General features: G+C 39.5%; 1 protein-coding gene across 1 annotated transcript; it reads left to right on the top strand.

The window, feature by feature from the left end:
* ELOVL3 (ELOVL fatty acid elongase 3) lies at positions 1-7,730 on the top strand. Its single transcript, XM_075258540.1, has 4 exons — positions 1-124; positions 3,961-4,092; positions 5,620-5,771; positions 7,022-7,730. The coding sequence occupies exons 1-4, from the start codon at positions 27-29 to the stop codon at positions 7,441-7,443; spliced, it is 804 nt and encodes a 267-aa protein (XP_075114641.1). The 5' UTR covers positions 1-26; the 3' UTR covers positions 7,444-7,730.
* Positions 7,731-10,870: the final 3,140 nt, after the last annotated feature.

Below are 10,870 nucleotides of genomic sequence, written 5' to 3' on the forward strand. Positions count from 1 at the left end.
CACTCGTGTTCATTTGCACAGTAGAAATGGAAGAGCACAACGGCTCAGTCATTCTCCTGCAGGAATATGATTTTGAGAAAAGATTTGATGACCAAGAAGCCATTCAATGGATGCAGGAGAACTGGTGAGTGACCTCAGAATTATGTGCTAAGCCTTAAAGTTTATACACATTGGCATAACCTTGTATTTCCATGCAGAATCCTCTAAATATCTTCTGTAAGTGCTAATGGGTTTTTTTTTTGCCTTCCTCTGGATCAACGCTGTAGGGGAATGTAGGGTTATAGATTGGACCTGATGGACTGATGTTTTCATCCAACCTCATCTACTATGTAACTATGTAATACAACAATATGTAGCAGAGCTAAATGTGTCATTTAATGACTGACCATGTTAACCTTTAAATAATAGGATTACCTGCAGTACTAGTAAAAGTCTTATGTTATATTGGATGTCTATGGGGTTTCCTGTTTTTTTAAGTTCCTAAACGCCATTGCCCAGATAGGATGATCATTAGTGACTGAAGTCTGATTGAGAGTGCCACAGATCTATGGGTGATATCACTAGCTGTACCATATATATTACACATGTCAGCACAGTGTGAGGGAACATCTTAGAGTAATGTGTCTCCATATCAGCACTTGGTTAAAGCCGTAGACTGAAAGTCACTGTCACAGTCATCGTCAGGATGACTTCTACTGTGGTTGTAAAAAAATATAACTTATCTAAAAAAAGATAAGCTATAGTGAGTATAATGACCACCATTATAGCACCTACAAGGAGTGACATCAAGTTTCCATACAGTCCTAAATGGCAAACAAGTATCCCTAATTATACTGTATATCCAATATATTTGCATAACCTAGCCAAAATGGCATTCAAGCCTCTGGAAAAGCTGGGTGACCACATATGTAGCTCTTTTTGTTCTTTGCATGAAAAACTTGCAATTCATAATGCCATGCAGTCAGCATGACTGTCCCATCACATCATATAAGACATAGGGAAACTATGGGTGTGTAAGGAAGGGTGTGAAAGATCATTTAGACTAGCTTCAAAGGTAGAAGAACAGGCCCATGTAATCTAAGGTTGAATCAATCTCTCCTGCCAGTTTTGGATAGAATGATTTATTACGGTAATATATGCAGTGCAGCATTTTAAGAGATCAGTGGGAAATATTTTCAAGTAATTCATTCATTCCCTAATACATAGCCTATAAAGGTAAAATTGACTGGTTAAGAGCTTTAACTTTCCTGTCTTGGTTCAACTTTAGGGGGGTCAATGTGTGTCTGAGCTCTGAAAGGTATATAACTCAAGCTAAGGATAACCAACTAACTCCCAGCATTTCTTATAACATGGGTGCTGTAGTGTTATAGCAGTCAGAGGTTATAACCACTGTCTTAGATATTGGTAATCCAAGAAACTGCCTTTATAACATAGGAAAAATGTAAGAACCCAGTAACCTTTTAATTTGCTGACAACGGCATCAGAGAAAGTGACATTTTTCAGGAACCTGGTGACTGACAGATTCCACACACACCCATAGTACAGTGAACGCTCTAGAATATTCTCTAGCATACATCTTCCGGGTACAAAGGTCTCTCCTACAATGCAATACTAATTTCTCTTTTTACAGTCTATTTGCCTGTATGAACATGTACATAATAGAGATGTGCAAGTGTATATATCAGGTGACGGCCATGTATTTGCTATATTTCAATGAGGAACACTGCTACAGATAGTTCCTTTTTATGTTATATAAAGCACTTTTTCTTATAATTGACACAATTTTATTTTTTTTTATTACGTATTTGCTTTCTACTATGTACACAGAGCTGCAATTTAAAGGGGTTGGACAACCAGTATTATTTGCTTCTATAGGGAATGGATGACAATTTGACCATATGTATGACCCCTGATCAGTTTCATAGTACAGTATCCATTGAATACTGTGAGCCCCTACGGTAAACCCATATTCTTCCAGCTTACACACATTATCAGTGGTAGTTTTTTTGCAGATTCCCATTGCTAGTAAGTACTATCTTTGGCACCATACAGACTTGAGCGGAAGCCCTGGAACTTCTAATAAATGACTTGTGATGCAAGTCACATCAATATAGCCATAAGGATGTAGTAGTTGTGATCAGCAGTTTTCAGTAACATTGCACTATGTATGGCATTTTTCAACTACAGACTTACCTTACAAATACAACGGAGCCTCAGCCATAAATAGAAAATAGTATATTCTGTTCAGTCCTACTTGTGCATACAGTCCAAGACATCAGTAAACATAAAGGAATAAAATACACTATAAATCAAGCAATATTATCTATTGAAGCCTCAAGCCATATTGTCTATTGAAGCCTCAAGCCATATACATAAACACACAAAGAAATTGTAAGTCTTGTAAAACAATGCATGACATCAGCTTTTTTCTAGGTGTTCCTTTCTTGATCTGATAAAATTCATTTCAGCCCATGAATAGTCTCACACCCATAGTTTACCTTATAGTATCTGCACTTCTATTGTGGGCTTCTAATTGAGTATTTTCAGAACACTCCCATATGACTAATAGTTTCTGTATATAAGAGTTATACATATGTACATGCATAAAAACTGTTTGTTAGTATTGTAATTCTGTATACAAATGTCATGCACATATTCTGCATAGATAAAATAAATAGGTTGATTTAAAGGGGTTCTCTGGGATATAGGGGACATAGATCGCCATAGGATTGGTCATTAAATTGAAGCGGTCGCAATGTTTAACCTGTGGCCTCTTTTCTGCTTACCTAGCACAGCTCAGCTTGGCATTGCAGCTCATGCTCAGTCATTTCAATAGGATCAGCAGCAAAGCCATGTCAAATTATTTGGAAATTTAAAGACTTTAAGCTTTTCTGCTGCAGATTTTTTTCTGCAATTTGGATGGGATTAGCCAGAATCCCATCCAAATTGCAATTACTGTAAAACACTGTGTTTTTTGCAATGTTGGGATTCAGCCTAAAAGAGTTTTCCCAGAATTACAGCTTATTGGCTATCCACAGGCTTAGTTAAGTGTCTGATTGCCAGGGGTCTCACCATTAAGAAACCCAGTGATCAGAAGAATCAAGATCCCATATTACCTCAGCTGTCACTTCAATGTCCTGAAACTAGAGGCATTTAAAGATGGGAATCATTACCTCTAGGAGAGAATATAAAGGGGACCTTGTACCACCTCTGCCAAGTACAGCCCTTTGCATCATTTAACAGGTGATGCTTCCCTGATTCTGTCACAGTTGAAATTTTTCCTCTAGACCCCACCATTCCTGAGCAATAAATACTGTTAATTTTGGTGCCTGACATGCTATTTAGTCTCTGTACTGTCAGATGGGCGGTGTCAGACAGGTGAAGACAAGGGGAGTGATTCTGACCTCTGACGCTGGCTGACTCTGATTGGAGCTCTGAATCACTACCTTTATCCTGCTCCTGCCTGTCACTGCCCACCTGACAGTGCAGAGTCTATGTAGCATATCAGGCACCAAAATGAACTACTCTGATTGCTCAGGAATGGTGGGAGCTGGAGAAAATAAAACTGCAATTGTGATGGTGTCAGTGGTGCAGCACTTGTTAACAGATGTAAAGAACTGGAGTTGATGGAAGTGTTGAAAAGTCCTCTTCAACACATAGCATTGTTTGGAAAAATGTCACTGCAGTTTTTGATGCACTTTTCTAAGCCAAAGCCAGAAGTGGATAAAGCAGGAAGGAGACGCCATGTCTGGTATGGTAACTCATCCTATGGAAACAACCTATGCATGGATGTGGTACTGTTTCTGTTAAGAGCAGCAGTAAAAAGGAGAGAAAATGATAGAAAAATGCCAGAACTTATGTAGCATTTTGTAGGTGAGGCTGTTGATTTTGTGTTGCTTGAGTAGTGACCAGTTCTATTTTTCGTGCTGACGTTTGTAAGCAATCCTCTTCTTATTGCAGGAGTAAGTCCTTCTTTTTCTCACTTCTATATGCTGCTCTGATATTTGGAGGCCAGCGTGTCATGAAAGAAAGGAACAGGTTTGAGCTTCGCAGACCTTTGGTGCTTTGGTCCTTTACCCTTGCAATATTCAGGTGAGTTGTTTCATAAATATGTTTGGCCGTGGTTCGTTACAGTGCTACAACAATGTGATAATGCCGCCTTCTGGTCATTGTTCATCAGATATGCATAATGGATTCACTACTGCCCCTGTACCCTACAGAATAACTATAGACGGCTGTCTATAGATTGTCTTTGTAGTCAGCTTGCGACAGGGCAGAGATATTTTATTTCCCAACAAGAGTCTTACTGTATTCTTGTATTTTAACATGTATACAAAATAATTATCTTTTAGGATGTCCTATAACTTTAAAAAGAGTAAAGTATTAGGGTTGTAATTAATCAGACGATAGGTTCCCCATCCTAGAACATTCTAGTAAGGGGGAGGAGACTTTTAGTCTCCTGACCCCTCTGTATGAATGAGGACGTGTTGCACTAGATTGCTCTGGTTTGGCTAACAATAGAGTGTCGTTCTGCATGAAGTGGGAATTCTGTCTTCTCATTTTGTGAAAGTTGTTTGGAAGAATCATGTGTGAGGGTAAATATGGACCTCATAGCTATGGCACTGACTCCATAGTTATGGAAGATCCGAATTGGTCATCCACCAAAAAAAACAGTAAAGCCATAGGTTGTTTACATCTTTCATTGTTTTCCAAGTCTTAAACCCACCACCCACCAACATCAAGAACACTCTAACCACCATTCGGCTCAGGGAGAAACAGAGAGACCACAGGAAGTACCCCAGGGGAAGGAAGCACTACTACCATCTTCCACAGGGTAGACCTCCCCTTCACTGCACCAGCCCCTGAGGAGTGCCAGAGGGTTTGATAGAGACTACAGCCATTGTGAACATAACTATTACTGTTCCCATCCTCCTCCACACCAGTTAGGGTCTATCAGGTGGTGTATACATGGAGATATACAAAGCTTATAGGAACAAGTACTTTACCTGTATATACAGAGTGCAACTGAACATACAAAATGTGTTTCCGTCTGATATTAATACAGAAAACCTTTGTAGAAATTGAAGGTATACAGAGGTACAGAAGAGTCTGTGTAGCCTGTTTCAAGTCATTCTTACAAAGTCCTGGTGTTATTTGAGAGTCTTGTTCTGTATAATGACGGCCCTGTTTGTTGCAGCTAATGGAAACCTACACTATCTGCTTGACTACTCATTATTTTACTATACTGTTCTCAGATAAAGGCTACAAGTAAATAATTCAGTGGCGTTGTGTCTCTCAGAGTACAACATATGTTCTCTGCAACAATGGAGATAGTATCTCAGACATAACTACTATTGACTGCTTACAGCCTATGATGTCAAGATCCCCGAATGACTTTATCATCATTACCAAGTGTATTGCACACCTAGGCTAAAATGCTTACTGCCGGGGCTACACACGTAGTGTTGTTTCCGCCATTTTCGGCAACATGCAGTCTTAGCCTAAGGGCCCATACACACCACTATGTGCTAAGTCAGTGTGCTATCCAGGGCCTAAGGCTTATTTTTGGTGTAATACATTTTGTGATGTGCATGGTTGATGTTTTTATTCTGTTTTCAGTATCATTGGGGCGATCCGCACTGGCTGGTACATGGGTAACCTTCTCCTCTCCAGTGGTTTCAAGCAATCAGTCTGTGACCGTGGTTTTTATAATGGGCCTGTTAGCAAGTTTTGGGCCTATGCCTTCGTCGTGAGTAAAGTTCCTGAGCTCGGTAAGTCCATGTTTTATGTTTCCTCAGTGTTGGGATAAACTTTCTTTTCCATCAGACTTTCTTTTAATCTTACAAATCGTATTTTTCTTTCCAAAAATATATGCTGATGGAAAAACAAGTATCTCTGAGGTTAAAATGGATGACTTCTAGAGCCCAGTCAGGCTGAACTCTGGTGAACCAAAACTCCAGAGCAAAGTCTGTTATGCTGGTGACTATACAGTATGTCCATGCTTTAGTCAGAGCCCGCGTACTGTATACGGGAGTTTGCCAGTTATCTTGATCAAATTCCCTCCATAGATGTGTATCCAAAGTGGAAGCAGCTATGATGGTCACCACCCTCACTACAAAATTTATAGGCCAAATGAATAGTTAAGAACTTAGGAAGCGATGATGCAATGCAGTTTTGCAGAGATATCATATGAATGGTTTGCTTTATATCGAATATGGAAGGTGTTTTATGATTTCATGGCTCAAAAGCAAACCAGCTTTTTGAGGAATGTAGAAGAACCAGCCAACCAAGTCCATTGTTACCATCAAAGGAAACAAGGAAATAAAAAGGAACTTTCTTTGTATTTAAGAAACTTTTGTTATCTCTTCCATTTTTCTGTACTGTAAGGTCAGTAGATTTTATAAGAACTATCCTGTACGTAGTTGTGATCGAAGAACATTGTATAGAAACCTGAGATAGTTCTGATCAGAACTCTGTATACTATAGAAGCCTGCACTTTATCGAGGGCACCCAACATGTGATCGCTGAGGCCAGTGATAGGCCGTAGTAGTCACCTGAGCCCCTTCGATTATAGGCATGGAATGGGACTGGGCACCTGACCGGACCCCCGACATGCCTGGATTTTCCGGTTGGACAAGAAAACTGGTTTAAGACATGTTCACGATTAGATTACAAGCTGCTATTATAGAGGCCACTCAGTAAACACATTATTAACAAACCGCCCTGTTGTTTGCGTGTAATAATATACTATATGTACACAGCCCCATCTTAGGGATTTAAACAAAGGCTTTACTTGTAAGTTACACGCCTATGTTATACATGAAGTGGCCAGCACTCCTTCAACCATTGGTTCATTGACAAGGCTTTTATGGTCCATAAGTACTAACCAACGACCATATTACCTCTCAGGAGTTATTTGTATGGCACATATAAACATGCTTATGTGTAACATATATGTAACGCAGGAATGAACTTGTTTCCCCTTATGTAATTTTCTGATAACCGTTCTTTTTCTTTGCAGGTGACACTTTGTTCATTGTGCTGCGGAAGCAAAAGCTTATCTTCCTTCACTGGTATCACCATATTACAGTGCTGCTCTATACGTGGTACACATATAAGGATACAGTAGCCGGAGGAGGTTGGTTCATGACCATGAACTACACTGTCCATGCCTTCATGTATTCTTATTATACACTACGTGCTGCCGGAATTCACGTGCCACGCCCTTGTGCCATGTTCATCACCTTCACCCAGATCTTGCAAATGGTAATGGGCATTGTAGTCAATGTCCTGGTGTATAAGTGGAGGCAAAGTGGGACATGCTCAAGTACTCCGGAGAACATTTTCTGGTCATCCGTGATGTACATAAGTTACCTGATCCTTTTCTGCAGCTTCTTTTACAATTCCTACTTGAAAACCACAACAAAAAGGAAGGGCGATTAACCCTTAATAGAATGCATTCTTATCAGCTAACATTTCCTATAGTAAAATGTGACTAGGGGCTACATATTATATTAATATTAGTGAGTAATGCAATAAACAATATTTGTCTTGAGTCTATTGCCAACATTGCCCTCAACTTAGTTATTTTTAAGAGAGCTGCAGAAGTTTTATATCAGTGCTAGTTATCTACCGACATATTCAGCGCAGACTTACACCCACGTATTCAACCTGGGCCTGACAAATACGTCCAACACTCTCTTCGCATATCTGTATTCATATGTGTGAAAGGGAGTGTGTCAATGTACTTCGTGCTACTAAACCATTAACACTGCTGAGTACTTGGCCGCTGAAAACTTGCAAACATACTTATGGTGGGGTTCATAGCATTCACATGCTGTAGCTGGAAAATGAACTTTTAGGGTCCATTCACACGGAGTAAATAGACCCTCACAGGGTGTTTTCCTATAACATAACCATATTTGCAAATATATATAATTGTAATTTTTGGAAACTTTTCAAAGACTTTTTCTAATAATCTGATGGCAGTGTCTTTTGTAGGCCTTACCCTTTCTTCACATCTGCATTTGGTAATCTGTTTGGGGAGTCCGCATGGGGACCCCCGAACGGAATACCAAACACAATTGCAAAAGGTGTGCAGTGAAAGCACATGAACCCCATAGACTATAATGGGGTCCGTGTGCTTGCCGTGCACTGCCCGCATGAATCATGTGGATAGGAAAGTAGATTGTGAACTACTTTCCTGTCTGCATGTTCTGTGCGGAGATCTGGCGGTAAGCACACGGACCCCATTATAGTCTATGGGGATTCGTGTGTGGACTCCCCTGGATGGAATACCAACGCAGATGTGAACCAACCCTTATATGCAGGAACTGTCGATTGTGTAGCTCTTGTCAGAAATCCAGCCATAATTTCCTTATTATGACCAGAATATCTTGTACATGCACTATGCCTGCTTACTTCTGTGTTCCTGTACAAGAAGACAATATGACCACAATGTGGATACCATGGCTGGGTTTCTGACACATTATCAATGATTCTGATAATTCCTGTAATATGGCATCCATTGAACCATGCCAGAGAAGTAGACAGAGATATCTGTACAAAACGTCGCCATAATATAAACAAGCGCATGAGCTATAGAAATCCAATTTCCTGAACTGAATAATCTATCACTGACTGTTGCTGTTGTGTGAAGGTAATGTTACATGCAGTACTACTTGAGTATGCAATGAATGACAAAAACTATATTTTACAAGTACGGACAGCTCAGTTTTATGAAGATACAATTCTGACCACAATTACTATTTTTGCAGTCAGTTACTATTATTATTATATGACACTGTTTTAGGTATTATACTTAACTGAGACAATGATGACTGCTATATAGTGCTTGTGGCAATGGTGCTGCTATAGGATACTTTGAAAGAAAGGAGCCACTTTAATCTTATGGGCCAGGGCGCAATATCTTTACAAAGTCCCACCTTCTAAGGGTCACGAGCCAATGACTTCACACTGTGTAGGTTTCATAATGAAGAAATAGTCACATTCATATCTTAAGAGACCACATAAGAGAGTAACCCTTCGTTGACATCTGCGTTGGTATTCCGTCTGGGGGAGTCCACATGAGGACTCCCCGAACGGACTACCAAACGCAACTGCAAGCGGTGTGAAGTAAAAACACATGGATCCCATAGACTATAATGGGGTACGTGTGCTTGCCGCCAGACCTCCGCAGGGAACATGTCGACAGGAGAGTAGTTCACAATTTACTTTCCTGTCCGCATGATTAGTGCAGGCAGCGTGCGGAAAGCTCACGGACCCCATTATAGTCTTGCAGTTGCGTTCGGTATTCAGTTTGGGGGGTCCCTGTGCGGACTGCCCGAATGGAATACAGAACGCAGATGTGAACGAAGGGTAAGAGTCCACATAAAACACCATCACAGCTCCCTTCAGTATTATTCAGTATGTAGTACTTTGGCTTTTGGACCCTCTTAAGCACCAAAGTCTATGTGGAAATGCAACCTTTGCACCCTGATAAATGTATCACAAAACCAGAATAATGCCACCATGCACACAAGAGAAAAGGTGGCCAAAAACAGCAATTTCAGCAAAGCCAGCAAACTGTCCTATGCCCCATGGAAATCTCCTGACCCTCTCCTGACTGAGGAAATTAGAAAAGGAACATTTGGACATGTTGAATTTCAACAACTGATCCTTTTGTCCTTAAGGGAGATAAGCTCTCACCAAAGGTGACTGACAATGGCTTACTCCCTTCTTTCTATTGACAACACATGCACACTTAGCTGAACCAAGTGTGTATGTAGATAGTGCAGTCAGGAGGAATAGCTGTTGACTGAATATTTGTTGAGAGAGTATAACTAGCTGTATGCAATGAATGTCACCTTGTATCTGTAGCTTTGTATCCCTTATCTCAGCCTAGTTATTTATTTGTATACTACATGTAATGATACAAGATATATGATTATGTCACCTCTTTCTCCCTGTAGATTTGTAGGTGTGTTTTGTAGGCTTAAATATAACAGTAATTTATTGCAAATTTGTATAAATGTTGCAAATTTGTAGAATGCTAGATATAGGAGCATTTGTATCAGTGTTACATACTAAATGGTGTGTATGTCTAGTGGACTTAACGTGTTCAATTTAAAAATTAAAGGGGTTGTCTCATCACATATCTAGATATTTTCCCTGCAGTGGTGGCTTCACCCCCTGTGACCTCATGAGACATCCCCTTTAAGTCTTAATTTTGTAATTATAGTTTCCTTCGCCATGTTGAAATTTACATTCACTGTACTACACATTTACTCACACTTGGCACACATCTTTACATAACTCACAATGGTTTTAGACAAAAGATCAGACATCTTGTAGTCAGATATAAAGATCTATAGCATAAGCAATTGGTTCATTGTTGTCTATGTGCACAGCGATTTTCAAATGAAGAAATGGGATCACTATGTTGTGAATGAACTTATTTTCTGATACAGAATCTTCTGTGCATTGCTTATTTGATAATATTATGTAAATTGTGTATATAAAGAATAGTAGCAAATTTATTTTTTAATTTGAACAAATGCACAAATATGTTGTACAAATATGTGACATTTATATTTGTGACATTAATTTAAAATAAAGGATTTTTTTTTATATTTTAAGGTTTTGTGTCTTGTGTAATAATTGCTTAACCAGGTATGGGTCAAGATCAACTGTCTGGACCAATAAATCCGATTATTTCCTCACTGTTATTGGAATCCTGCAATGCAGGTAGATAATAGGAAGTTTAGCATGTGATAAGCACATAAGTTCATCTTTCTGTTAAAGGTAATATTGTTGGAAACTGGGCAGGTGAATATCTAGACACCAGGTATGATTAAGGCTAAGGCCTGTA

Source organism: Leptodactylus fuscus, chromosome 10 (genome assembly GCF_031893055.1).
Source record: "Leptodactylus fuscus isolate aLepFus1 chromosome 10, aLepFus1.hap2, whole genome shotgun sequence".
In the NCBI taxonomy this organism is placed as follows: domain Eukaryota; kingdom Metazoa; phylum Chordata; class Amphibia; order Anura; family Leptodactylidae; genus Leptodactylus; species Leptodactylus fuscus.